At 53.1% G+C, this 13,411-nt stretch overlaps 2 protein-coding genes across 2 annotated transcripts; both read left to right on the top strand.

Annotated features, from left to right (window-relative positions):
* The first annotated feature begins 143 nt into the window (after positions 1-143).
* Positions 144-8,466, top strand: PPP2CB (protein phosphatase 2 catalytic subunit beta). Its single transcript, XM_057386524.1, has 7 exons — positions 144-370; positions 4,696-4,905; positions 5,127-5,300; positions 5,526-5,615; positions 6,222-6,383; positions 7,200-7,318; positions 7,862-8,466. The coding sequence occupies exons 1-7, from the start codon at positions 269-271 to the stop codon at positions 7,932-7,934; spliced, it is 930 nt and encodes a 309-aa protein (XP_057242507.1). The 5' UTR covers positions 144-268; the 3' UTR covers positions 7,935-8,466.
* Positions 8,467-8,673: 207 nt separating this feature from the next.
* Positions 8,674-13,042, top strand: GSR (glutathione-disulfide reductase). The gene is made up of 13 exons (XM_057386526.1): positions 8,674-8,835; positions 9,527-9,553; positions 9,812-9,900; positions 10,357-10,426; positions 10,619-10,766; positions 10,882-10,936; positions 11,009-11,108; positions 11,429-11,515; positions 11,677-11,838; positions 12,022-12,133; positions 12,215-12,346; positions 12,468-12,601; positions 12,734-13,042. Exons 1-13 carry the CDS (start codon positions 8,707-8,709, stop codon positions 12,881-12,883), a joined length of 1,395 nt encoding a protein of 464 aa, XP_057242509.1. The 5' UTR covers positions 8,674-8,706; the 3' UTR covers positions 12,884-13,042.
* The last annotated feature ends 369 nt before the right edge of the window (positions 13,043-13,411 follow it).

The following is a 13,411-nucleotide window of genomic DNA, read 5'->3' as shown; positions in this document are numbered from 1 at the left end:
AGGGGAGCGGGGGGCGGGGCCCGGAGAGAAGGGGCGGGGCTTTGGAGAGGAAGGGGCGGGGCTCTGAGGCAGGCGCGGCGCGCCGGAAGCGGCAGCGCGCGCCGCACGCGGCTGTGGGCGTGGCCGGAAGTGCGCAGCAGCCGCGGCAGGCGGGGGGCGCCGCCATTACGCGGAGCGGAGCCGACCCGAGCGGGCCGCGCGTCCCCGGCCGTCGGCGCCGGCACCCACAGGCGGGCCCGGGCCTCGGGGGGCCCGCCCGGCCCCCGCCATGGAGGAGAAGGGCTTCGCCAAGGAGCTGGACCAGTGGATCGAGCAGCTGAACGAGTGCCGGCAACTGAGCGAGAGCCAGGTCCGCAGCCTCTGCGAGAAGGTGAGTGCGGCGCCCGGACGTTGGGAGGGCTGGATGGTGCYTGTGGCGTATCCGGCGTTGGGAGACGGAGTTGCGGCCGGTGGGATAGCGGGCTGTGGGAGGCCGGGTGGTGCCTGTGGGATAGCGGGCGTTGGGACACAGGGATGCGGCCGGTGGGGTGTCGGGCGCTGGGAGAGCAGGTGGTGCTTGTGGGATATCGGGCATTGGGAGATCGGGTGGTGCACGTGAGATATCGGGCATTGGGTGRTGCGTGTGGGATATCCGGCTGGGGATGACTGGGGTGGTTCCTGTGAGATGGGACATTGGGTAACCAGGATGCTGCTTTTGGGGTATCCAACACTGCGAGAGCCGGGTRTTGTCTGTGGGGTGTCTGACGTCTKGGTRYGCTACACAACATGGAGGAGCCTCATGCTGGAAAATTAACCCCAAATCGGTGAGGAAATTGTGATTTCCGAGGTGGATCTCAGGAAGCAGAGGGGGCAGAGGTGAGACCCAAACAGAGRCTCGCAGCCTGCTGAGGGGGACCAAAATAGAAAGAGGAATGGTCAGATAAAGGACACTGTCTGCTATTCTRGACTGTGCTTTGGACAGTCCTTGGCAAATGCCTGCTTGGATTTGTTTGGTAGAGACTGGCAAGAACCTTTTTTTCACATCAGGAGAAAAATCCTTAGACTGGTGGTGGGTTTTATCTGAGCAGCTCTGTGTGAACACTCCCTCAACACTGCAGTCTGTGACCAACTGAAGATTTTCCTTGGCAGATGCTTCCAGCAGTGATCCCCACATGTACCTAACCCCACACTGCTTCTGTTTTCTTCCCTGCTTTTCCTTTTTTTAATCTCAAAAAAAAAGGGACTGGGGCTGTCCATTTGTGCTTCTTTCTCCAGAGCTCTATCAGTTGTGAGGGAGCTGTGGCTGTTTGGGAAGCTGCAGTTGTGAGTGCTCTGTTTTGGAAGCTGAAGGACAATGCCAGCAGACAGAATGCACACGATGTAGGGAGAAGCTGGCTAGGAAAGCTCAGCTGGAGGTTGGGGAGGTTGTTTGTCCTCCAGGTGGCAGGTGACAGGTAGGTGTGTCATCTGTCACAGCWCCTCGTTCTTCCAGGCTGCTGGAAATGGATGGAAACGACAGGGGCATGAAGGAAACACTGTGCCGTGCTCTGACTTGGCTTGTTTAAGTTTTGGGGAGTGGTTGTGTCACCCAGGAGAGGAGCTTACAAAAACCTTTGGGTGTGCAGCCCTCCCACAAAGCTGGTTTAGTTGGTTTCTTTGAAACAATATTTGAAGAAATCCTTTTCTCCAAAACACTCCCGTTTTTGGGGCTGATTTCAAGGGGGGCAAGCACAGTAATACCTCTTGCCTAAGGTTTCACTTGGTGGGAGAACTCAGTACTAAAACAAACCAAAATGAAGTGGGCGAAAAAAAAAAAAAMCACTAGAATCCCAGAGTTATCTGTGTGGGCCATTCTTGGTTTTAAGTACTGGCATAAAGTACAGAGATTGAAGGATTGGACACAATGAAAGTGTGCCAAGTGATTCTGCACTCTTAAAAGTTCTTGCAGTTAGCAGCTGTAAAAGTGACATTCTGTCCTCACCTGCCCAATGACATYATTTGAAGCTGATCATCCCTGTGTGGTTCATGCAGGTGATGGAGGTGCCACCCCTCAACATGACAATGTTGTTCCCATTCTGGTGGTCTGTAAAAGGAAAATTAGCTCCAGTCCTGCAGAATTTCAGAGGATAATAGAAGGACAGTCATTCTGATCACTGCTGGAGCTTGCACTTTGGGTGCAGGTGAGGGAGTTRAGAGCCATCCTGCTTAGTTCAGGCACAAGGTTTTTCCTGAAGACAATGAAATGGGATATGAAAGAAGGCAAGGAAAAGGCTRTCTCCTGAATTAAACAAGCAGCCATCCATAACCATCCCTCTCCTTGTTCTTTGCAAGTGAGGGAACACAATCTGGTTGCATGAAATTCCCAGTGCTATGTTGTGTTGTGGCCGGGAATGTTTCATCTCTCTGGTGGTGATGCTCATCTTGGGGAATGCTGGTTCAGGTACTTCGTGGAGCATCTTGGCAGAGGCTCCAGGATGTCCCCTTCTCCCTCCTTCCTGAAGGGTGGCACAGCTCCATCCCTGCCATCCCTCTGCCCTCTGTCTCACTTGGCTGGTTCTCATTCCAGCTGTGCTCCTTGAGGTTTTAYATCCTCAGCCCCACTTGTTGTCACAATAGTTTGGGCTGTGGCAGTTGGTGGGATGAGGGTCCAGGTGAATTTTGATCCCAAACTCCTTGTTGGCTTCAGATTCCCAGAGAAGGAGCCCCTAAGGGTCAGGTGGAGCTCAGGGAATTAATCTTCCAGAAGAAGAGGAGTCGTTCCACTCTCCAAGGGTCTTGAAAAGCACCAAAGGACTTGRGGTGATGGGAAAGCTCACAGCCAACAAATAGGCTGCTCTTCAAAGTCTCTTAACAGACATGGCAACTGTTGGTTTGGTTTATTTAATAAAAACACCTAAAAGCTGCWGCTTTTTATCCTGACCTGGATATGGTTTTCACCCAGCACAAGTGGGACAGATGCACAGGAAGCTGAGACCATTAGTCACTGTTTTCTACAACAAAGGTAGCTAAAATTTGACTTGAAGTCATAGTTATTTATTAGCCTCCCGGATTAAGTAAGTGATGATGATGCCAGGCAGCCTGTTTGCATCAGAGGTTTTTATTTTTGCTTTGTAATAATGCTTTTTATTTTAAGCCATTTTATTTCAGTGTTACTGCAGGCAGATGCACTGGTTAGTCACTGCTTTTCTGGGGTGTTTTTATTGATGCTGAAGATTTTCAGAGTCTTGTTCTGCATTAGAAAATCATCACGTGAGGGCAAACTGGGACTCCTGAGCCTGATCTAAACCAGCTCTGCAGAGTTAAAATGACAGAGTGGATCTGTCCACATGCACAGATGAGTGTCTGCAGGGTGAGCTAAAATGGGCTGCAGGGGAACAGCTGGTTGGCAGCGTAAGGAGCTGCTCCTCATCACCTGCCAGCTCCTCCTTCCTCATCAGGGAAACTTCTGGATTCTCCTAGAACCAGCATTTCAGGAGSTGGGCTGGTCCACCTTCCTAGGACTGATTTTAAGTGAGCAGATTTGCCCTGTTCCTGTGGAAAAGGAGCCCTGCTGAGCTCCAGCTTGGAACAAACCCCTGCCTGTTGCTTTGTGCAACAGTCAGAGCACACAGAGCAGCTGTTTTGTGGGTTTATATTTGTCTCTCCCAGAGGGTGGAAGCTCTCAGAAGGCGCTATAAATGCTTTTAACGATGTGGGAGCAGAATTGGAGTGCTACTACTGCACTGAAATACAACATGTTCAGCAGTTCCCAGTCATGTCAGAAGTGCAAGGCAGACCCCATGTCAAGTCCATGGGCAGGATGAGACTTTCAGGATCAGGGTCCCATCCTTTGGATTGTGCAAAGAGTAGGCTGGATGCACTCCAAAATGTCCCAGCTGCCTGGAGTTTAGTTACTCCTTCCAAATCCATGTTTTTCCTAAAAGAGACAAGAAGCAAACATTGGAATGGGAGCGCAGGTGTCCTCACAGAGACCACAGAGTGTATTCTCAGGAAGAAGCTCCTTCCTGGCAGCACCAAGTGGGAGCTACCTCATCCYAAACTAAGGCATGTGGCCAGGAATACCCAGATCATCACCTGCTGGTGACTGCACAGTGCTGGTTATCTTGCAGCCCTTTTGTTGAGATCAGATGGAGCTGTCCTGAGGGTGTTCCCTGTGCCTCAGATATGCCTGGAGTGCCGATCAGCATCAGTCAGTCAGCTGCAGACAGCACAACAAACCTGCTATTTGATAAGGATAATGAGGTGGTGCAGATAGGCTACATTGCATGGTTGTAATTAGCAGAGGAACTGCTGGRTGGGGAAGAAGAGATGACTAAATCCAGGGATGCCATCCCTCCATCTGTGGTTGTTTTGTTGCCAGCTGGGTACGGCCAGGGAGGATGGTTATGGCTCCGTATGTTCCAATTGCCTCTGTYTTTGCTTTCCAGTTGTGTGTGACTTGCTAAACTGTTGTGCTTGGAAGAGGATTGGAATTCTGGCAGGCAAAATGTGCCCTAGGCAAGGGAATTTGGCCTCGGTGTAGCAAACCTGCATATCTTCGTGCACTGGGATTTGGGAAACACCCCTTGTCTGTGCTCACCCACCAAACTCTTTCCAATGGCCAGCTTGAGCAGCGGGGATGAAACTGGGTTTCCAGTGAGAATGCAGTGGCATGACATCACCTCCTTCTGGAGGAGCTTCCTACCTTTTTGTCCTGAATGTGTCTTTTCTTGCCAGGCTAAAGAAATTCTTACAAAAGAATCAAATGTRCAAGAGGTACGCTGCCCCGTCACCGTCTGCGGGGATGTCCACGGGCAGTTCCATGACCTTATGGAGCTCTTCAGGATCGGTGGGAAGTCTCCAGACACAAACTACCTGTTCATGGGAGACTACGTGGACAGAGGCTATTACTCAGTGGAGACAGTGACTCTCCTGGTGGCGTTGAAGGTACGTTTTTAGAGATCTGGGGCAAAACCCTTGAGTTTGGAGCGATTTTCTCCAGAATGATTCGCTTCTCATGTTGATGCTCCCATTGGCTCGAGCGTAGGGTGTAAATTGATCCATGTCAGTGGACAYGTGCTGAGGGCAGAGTGCTTGGCTGCTGTTTGTGATATTCCATTCCTGGTTCTTTCCAGCCMATGTTAAAGCAGCTTCTTGTCCATCCCCAGGTGCGGTACCCGGAGCGCATCACGATACTGAGGGGCAACCACGAGAGCAGGCAAATCACACAAGTCTACGGCTTCTACGACGAGTGCCTGCGCAAGTACGGCAACGCCAACGTCTGGAAGTACTTCACAGACCTCTTTGATTACCTTCCACTCACAGCTCTAGTAGATGGCCAGGTAAGCCTGGGATAAGGAAAATGCTCCCTTCCATAGAATTCTGCAGGCTGTGTTGTCTCACGTCTGTATGAACAGTCCCAGACAAGCTTGTTTAAGTTGTGATCCGAGGGTGAGATTGTTACCAGTCATTTATAACTCCAGCCAGAGTTAAACCCAGCTGGTGTGGGAAGCATTTTGCTCTTAACAATATGCACTTAATGGATTGCTCTGTTTTTTCTGCAACAGATATTCTGCCTCCACGGTGGCCTCTCTCCATCCATAGATACACTGGATCATATCAGGGCTCTGGACCGCCTGCAGGAAGTTCCACACGAGGTAATAGAAAAGAAATGCTTCAGAAATTTATGGAAAATGCAAATATATGCTCACATTGCAATCCCTTCAAACACACAGTTACACTTGGATTATGGCCTTTCCAGGAGCTGGAGCAGATGAACATTTGGGTAAAACACGCACGAGTCAGTGTGCTTTGATTACAGGAGGCTACAGAAGGAGAGCTGTGGGGGTTTCATAGCTGTTTTCCCCAGAATCAYGGGATTTTGGGGCTTTCAGTCTGACTCAAAGGGCAGGATTTGGCAGGGGAAGGTGTTTACTATCTTCAGCCTCATAACAAATGTGGTTGTGAGCTGACAAACGCCCCGTAAAGCTGCACTGTCACAATCCTTCCTCCCATGACAGTCCATCCTTCTGTGCTGTCTCACCTTGGTATAACTTTCTGGGGCCTGAGATCTGGACAGAAAAACCACGCTTGGAGTTCCTCAGGCAGCTGGAAGTTGTGGTGGSAGTGGTTGGGGCTTGCAGATGTGTGTTCAGTAAATACCTCCTGTGCCCTGTGCCCAGCAGGGCGTGCTGGCAGTCCTTGTTCCTGTAAATAAAACATCTTGCTGGTGATCTAACAGAGAACTGTTAATCTTCCCCGAGGGTCCGATGTGCGATCTGTTGTGGTCRGATCCGGATGACCGCGGTGGCTGGGGCATTTCTCCACGTGGTGCTGGCTACACCTTCGGGCAGGATATTTCTGAAACCTTTAACCACGCCAATGGGCTCACGCTGGTCTCCCGTGCTCACCAGCTGGTCATGGAGGTAAGGCAAGCACTCTGYTAGCCAGGGCTAACAAAACAGGGGTCCACGGGGTCTCCTCTGGGATGCCTTCTGCTCATGGGTTTGTTGACACCTAAACCTTACAAAGGTGAGTAGCAAAGAGAGGCTTTAATGCTGAGAAAACAATACACAACATAAAATTACGTGCTTTGACCTGCAACCTAAATAAGGGGATGTTCTGCCCTTTTGAAGTAAATTTCCCCCTCCAAGCAAATTGCCACAGGGGCTGTGTCGCACCAGGTTTGTGGCAGGAATAATCTTCTTATGCTCTGGCTGCTCTTGCTTTGACTGCTGCTCCATCCAACAGCCCGTCCCGTAGTACTCAGCAGTCAGATGTGACAGGGATTATGCCATTTTTGGCTGTCAACAGTCTATTCTTGGATGTCTTGCTGGAAAAATGCCAGGTAGGTCAATGGAGCTGAAGTATTTTTAAAATCCAGTGCAGGTAGATCCCTTAAGCAGAACCTGTGTCAGAAGTCACTGACATCCAGCAGGCAAATTGTCATTTGTGGTGGATGAAAGCCAAAGGCATCCCTAAAAATCCAAAGGCTTTTTTGTAGTATAGTCCATAATGACAAGTGAGRGAGGAGTGGATGATCTCCTGTAGACTGCTGGAAGCTGGTTTTGCCGGGTACCTGCTGCTGCTTCTTGTGGTAAAGAGTGTATGTTGAAATGAAACTGAGTCAGTTGGAAATCTCCAGTTTCACAAATGCCTCGGAGAGTTTCAGACCTGAAGAGGAACTTTGGGCAGGCTGAGGTTTAACAGAGAGCTTCTCTTTCTCTCTTTCTTCCTGGCAGGGTTACAACTGGTGCCACGACCGGAATGTGGTGACCATCTTCAGTGCCCCCAATTACTGCTACCGCTGTGGGAACCAGGCTGCTATCATGGAACTAGATGACACTTTAAAATATTCCTTGTGAGTATCCTGCCYTGGGCTGGGCTCTCTTCCTAACCAGTCTGTGAGGAATGGCTGATGGTTTCCAAAGGGGTTCTTCCATGGAAAGCCAGCTCAGACCACTCTGGAATTAGCTTTTGTGTTCTCTGCCTTAAAGTAAGCAATAAGTTAAGCTCCTAAGAGCTACTCTTCCTGGCTGTCTGGAGAGTTGGAGCTTTTGCACTTCAATCCCTTTATGGTCTGAGCTGCATGGAGAGAGTAGAAATACATGGATTTATATATTTGTTTCAATCTTTGGTAGCACTGAGCTTTGTAAAGGTGGGTCAGAGRGTCTGAATTGTGTATTCAGCTGCTCCCATGAGACAGTGTGGCAGTGACAGGCCACTGGGTCACTCTGATGGGTTTTAAATACCATGACTTCTTCTTTTGGGACTTGGAATGTTTGATGTGGAAGCAGCTGGGGTGAGTAGAGCGATAGCAGCAGGAGAGCAAGTTTGCTATTTATCATGGCATTGGAAAAGGACTTGTGGAGGAGGGTAAGTGATCCCTTTTTCTTTCCTGCAGCCTCCAGTTTGACCCAGCACCTCGTCGTGGAGAGCCTCATGTTACCCGTCGTACCCCAGACTACTTCCTATAAACCTGTCCCAACCTTTGTAGAAGGAAGTACACCTGGCATTTTAAAAGAGCAACAATATTTACACGTTTCTGTAAGAAATCAGGGTTCGTCTCAACTTAAATCCCCATCATGGACCAAAATGTGCCATACAGAGGACGAAGAGCATTTAGCACAACTTGAGACTGAATTCCTTACAACACTCTCTTTCTCTCTCCCATGCCCATCAGCCCGAAAGTCAGTTTGCCTGCTGTATTTGTAGTCAGTTTTCCTTCTGGACTGTTCAGAGAGGAAAAGGTAACTCTTTAACAACACTTCATCTCCTTTGACGCTTCTTTGTACATTTTTAGTTCTAGTGTTTAACTGGCATGAAGTAGAGTTTGTTTTCCAGGGAAGTGCACACTAACTTCATCCCCCACCACTCTTTTGTTTTATTGGAAAGACCGCTCAACTTAACTGGAGAAAGGAAGCGATTCCTGCTTGGGAGTACGTTGTCATAACCCAGATAAAAGCGTTCCCTTTTTAGCTCTATCCCCTCTCTGTGTTGCTCCTGCCCCCCCNTTTTTTGTTTGTTTTGGGGTTTTTTTGCTTTATTTTGTTCTCTCTTTTGTTATTCCCCCGCCCCGTTCCCCTCTGTATATTTGTCCTGGAAGTGCTTGCAACCCTCGCTGTACCTGATCCAATAAACTCGCCGTTGTCAGCCCCAACACGTGGTGTCGTGCAGCGCCGGGCGGGGCCGGGGGCGGGCCCGGGGCGGGGCGGGGCGGAGCGGCGGGGCCAGACCGAGCTGGGAGCGATGGCGGCGGCAGCCTACGAGCTGCTGGTGCTGGGAGGCGGCTCCGGGGGGCTGGCGGGGGCCCGGCGAGCGGCTGAGCTCGGTGCCCGGGTTGCGCTGGTGGAGCCGCGGCGCCTCGGCGGTACCTGCGTGAGTCCTTGGCGGGGGAACCCGCACCGGGCGGGGAGGGACGGGCAGGGGACACCGGGGATGGTGGTGGAGCTCGATCGCAGTGCGGGAAGGCAGAGAGGAGGGAGGAATCGGCCTCCGCTGTGTCCGAGGGTTGTGCAAGGACCTGCCTTGTCRGGTCGAAGCAGGACGGATCTGAATCCCCCATTCCCGGCAGCTTCTTCCTGGCCCTTTCCAAGCCTTGGGATGCTGGCGGTTCCTGGATCGGTATAGCACCACTGAAAGGCGGTAAAGCAGAACTCAAGAGCTGGGAACAAGCCAGAACCTAAACGGGTTCCTCAAACAAGCTCCAGTTTAATGTCATATGTGTATTCTGCTGAAAAAATTGTCATACTCCCAGAAGTGCAAGGAAGAGATGGCAAACACCTTTCTCCTAGTAAATTATTTCYAGTTTATCAGTGGAAAAACCCTGTGTTTGAAAGCTCCACCTTCCAGATCCTCTTTCAAGGAAGTGAAGGAAAACAGACAAACCGCAAGAGCTTGAGCCTCCCAAGGCGGTTACACCCCTCTTTTGCCAGGAACCCGTAATCCTGCCTTTGTTTTCCTGGGCAGAGAGCTGAGATGCAGCACCAACCTGACGTGGGATGCTCTCTGGAACATTGCCTTTGTAAAACTGGGCCTTGACACTGAGACTTGCTCTTATTCCCCCCAGGTCAATGTTGGGTGCGTGCCAAAGAAGGTAAGGGTGATTTGCCAGTGGCTCCAGTGGCACCTTTGGTGGCTTGGGTTGGGTCTGGCGTGGGTGCCTGCCAAATTCCAGGGAGGTGCTGGCACAGGGTGTGGGGAGGAAGGAGCGGGAAGAAAGCAAGGCTTCGGAGGGTACGTGGTCACTCCTGTGTCCCCTGGGTGCTCTGGGCAGGGGTGAGCCATCAGGAAACATGGCAGGGGTTATCCCAGGATCAGTGTTCCCAAGCCAAGCTGCAGTTTGTGCGGGCAGGTGATGTGGAACACGGCGGTTCATGCAGAATTTATCCACGATCACGCTGACTACGGCTTCGAAACACCCAGTGTCAAGTTTAACTGGAGGTAAGGAGGGAAAAGACTGGTTGGAAATCATCATCTCCCACTGAGTGTCCCCTGGGGGTCAGTGCCTTATTGTCTGCCTCAGAGGGGTCCCTGTCCCCTGCCAGGCTTCCCCTGCGCTCTGCAGARCTGGTGACCTGGCCAGGATTCTCAYTGTGCTTAAGACAAGTGGGAGAGGGAAGTGGCTGCAGGAGAAACTCTGGAAAAGACAAATGCATGGAAAGCAGGCACACGCTTTCCCTCTGCACATTGCTGGGGAAGGGGTCACATTTTATTCTGTGGTGTGGCTGCCACTTAAAAGAGGCSTTGAGTTCMMAGAATCATTAAGGTTGGAAAAGACCTCTGAGATCATYRAGTCTGACCTTTGACTGATCACCACCTTRTGAACTGAGTGCCAGGTCCTTCCTGAGCTCTGAGGCTCATCTGGTGGCGGTGACAGCATTCCCTGCTCTGTTCCAGGACCATCAAGGAGAAGCGTGATGCGTACGTGCGACGCCTCAACGACATCTACGAGARCAATGTCAAGAAGGTGAGCGTGGGATGTGTTTATCCTGCAACCCCGGTGGCAAAGGTGACGGATTTTTGGCCACTTTCCCAGCTTTAATTGGGTGTCCTTCAGCTGTGGAAGCCCTGGCTCATATATATATGTGTAACTGTTATATATATATGTATACATATRTGTATATATGTAACTGATAATGCTGTAACTGTTCTCCCTAAGGCTCAGATCGACATCATTCGTGGCTATGGCAAGTTCACYGCTGATCCTGAGCCCACCATCGAAGTGAATGGGAAAAAGTACACGGCCCCTCACATCCTCATAGCCACGGGTGGGCGCCCGGCCGTCCCTTCTGACAGCGAAATTCCTGGTGAGCTGCTGCAATTCCCAGGMTCCCAGCCTGCAGAGGGCTCTGCCAAAGCTCACCAGGCTTTGGGAGGGCAAAGGGGAGGGGTGAAGGGTGCGAAGGGGTCTCTGCTTTGCAGGTGCCAGCCTGGGGATGACCAGTGATGGATTCTTTGACCTGGAGGAGCTGCCCAGGTAAAGTGGGGTTCATCCCTGCAGCCCCCGGGGCTCCGTGTGCCTGCACACGGCGTCACCGCTTCTCCGCAGGCGCAGCGTCATTGTCGGGGCTGGCTACATCGCTGTGGAGATTGCGGGGATCCTGTCCACRCTGGGCTCCAAATCCTCCCTGCTCATCCGCCAGGACAAGGTAGTGCCACTGCCCGTCCCCAGCTGTCCCATCCCAGCCTGCTGGGGTTATCTGGCTGTCACTTCCTGGTAAAGGAGGGTCTGAGTTGGCACCTAATCCCTCGAGCTTTGTTTCAAGCTGTGACTTGAAAAGGGGAAGAAAGGAAAAGAAAATAATGGAGAAGCAAACAGAGGAGTTTGTTAACCAGAAGCACTCCGAACCTGTTGGGTCCCGGGAGCAGGGAAATGCTGGTAGTATTTCCCTGGGAAATACTGCTGGGCTGCCAGGCAGTGCCTTTGCTGGTGAACCTGCACCTGACAGGGCTGGGGATCCTTGCCCAGGTCCTGCGCACCTTTGACTCCCTGATCAGCTCAAACTGCACCCAGGAGCTGGAGAACACCGGGGTGGATGTCTGGAAGCACACTCAGGTAGGAACGCRCCCCGCAGCCCTGGGGCTTATCCCATCCCTCCTGGGTGGGCAGGGCAGCGTGCTGAGCTGTGGTTTTGGCTCCATCCCTGGTTCTGCAACGTGTTCTGTTCCAAGTCCCTGGAGCAGCACCTTCTCCTGCASTCCTGTCATTCCCTGCAGGTCAAGAGGGTCACCAAGTCCTCGTGTGGGCTGCTGGATGTGACAGTGAGCTCAGCAGTGCCCGGCCACAAGCCGACTGAGGGGGTGATCCGGGATGTGGACTGCCTGCTGTGGGCCGTGGGGCGGGAGCCCAACTCCGAGGGGCTGTGCCTGGACCAAGTGGTGAGGAGCAGCACATCCCTTGTCCCTTCTGTGCTGGGGAGGGTGCCCCAGGGGTCTGTGGGGTCACCCTGGGAACCAGAGCTTGTCACAGCGTGATGTTCACCGCTTGCCCCCCACCTGGGAGTGGCCACTGGCACAGTCCCGTCCCTCGTGGAGCAGCATGGCTGCTGTTTGCCACGGCAGGGTGTGCAGGTGGATGCCCAGGGTCACATAGTGGTGGACGYGTACCAGAACACCAGCAGGAGAGGGATCTACGCCCTCGGGGACGTGTGTGGCAGAGCCCTGCTCACCCCAGGTACTGTGGCCATGCCCCTTCCCTCCCCCCTGGGTGCCACACCGTGCCCCCGTGGCTCAGGCTCCCCATCCCTCCCCGCAGTGGCCATTGCAGCTGGCAGGAAGCTGGCCCACAGGCTCTTYGAGGGCAAGCAGGACTCGCGGCTGGACTACGAGAACATCCCCACYGTGGTGTTCAGCCACCCGCCCATCGGCACCGTGGGACTCACCGAAGGTGGGGACAGGCTGGGGACACCGGCTCAGAGCTGCTGTCTGCATGGCAGGATGTTTTGGTCTTTGCCAAGTCAGTCCCTCCTGTGCCTCCTCTGACCCGCTCTCCGTGGCTTCTGCTGCAGAGGAGGCCGTGGCCGCTCACGGGAGGGAAAACGTGAAGATCTACAGCACTTCCTTCACTCCCTTGTACTATGCTGTCACCCAGAGGAAGGTGAAGTGTGTCATGAAGCTGGTGTGTGTTGGCAAGGAKGAGAARGTGAGTGGAGGGCACTGGGGGRMMRRSRGRSAYSKSKSKSKSTSYYCTYKTSYCCCMWKGGSCTGGCATCCARCTCCCCTGGCACCAGAGCCCAGAGTTSAGCCTGGCTTTTGTGTCCCCCTCTTGTCCAAGGTGGTGGGATTGCACATGCAGGGGCTGGGCTGTGACGAGATCCTGCAGGGCTTCGCCGTGGCCATCAAAATGGGGGCCACCAAGGCCGACCTGGACAACACCGTGGCCATCCACCCCACCTCTGCCGAGGAGCTGGTGACACTGCGCTGAGCCTGCGGGCACAGGGACCCTGGGGATGGCAGCTGCGGCCTGGGAGAAATGTTTGATGTGTTTTTGAAGTGCCTTAGTGCTGGATGGGGGCTGCAGGGGCGTGTCTGTAACGCGAGTGTGCTGTGGAATAGAAGTAAAGGCGCTGATGCTGGCGAGTCTCTGCCTKSTGCTCTCCTGTGCCCGTCCCACACYSTGGCACGGTCCRTGGATGGGRTTTTGGGGAAGGCTGGAGCTGCTGGGCTCCTCCTGGGCATTCCCTGGGCTGGGCAGGAGGCAGCAGAGCTGGCACCCGTGGGTGCTGGGCTCCATCCTGCACTTTATCTCCTGTCCCAACACCTCCTGGTGTCCCACCCATCCTGACATCGCTCTGGGGGCTCCAAGGGGAATCCAGGCCCATCCTGACATCGCTCTGGGGGCTCCAAGGGAATCCAGGCCCATCCTGACATCGCTCTGGGGCTCCAAGGGGAATCCAGGCCCATCCTGACATCACTGGGGGCTCCAAGGGGAATCCAGGCCCATCCTGACATC

The sequence above is a fragment of the Malurus melanocephalus genome, unplaced genomic scaffold (genome assembly GCF_030028575.1).
Source record: "Malurus melanocephalus ecotype Western Australia unplaced genomic scaffold, MMel_1.1 scaffold_980, whole genome shotgun sequence".
In the NCBI taxonomy this organism is placed as follows: domain Eukaryota; kingdom Metazoa; phylum Chordata; class Aves; order Passeriformes; family Maluridae; genus Malurus; species Malurus melanocephalus.
This window is presented reverse-complemented; position numbering and strand designations above follow the sequence as displayed.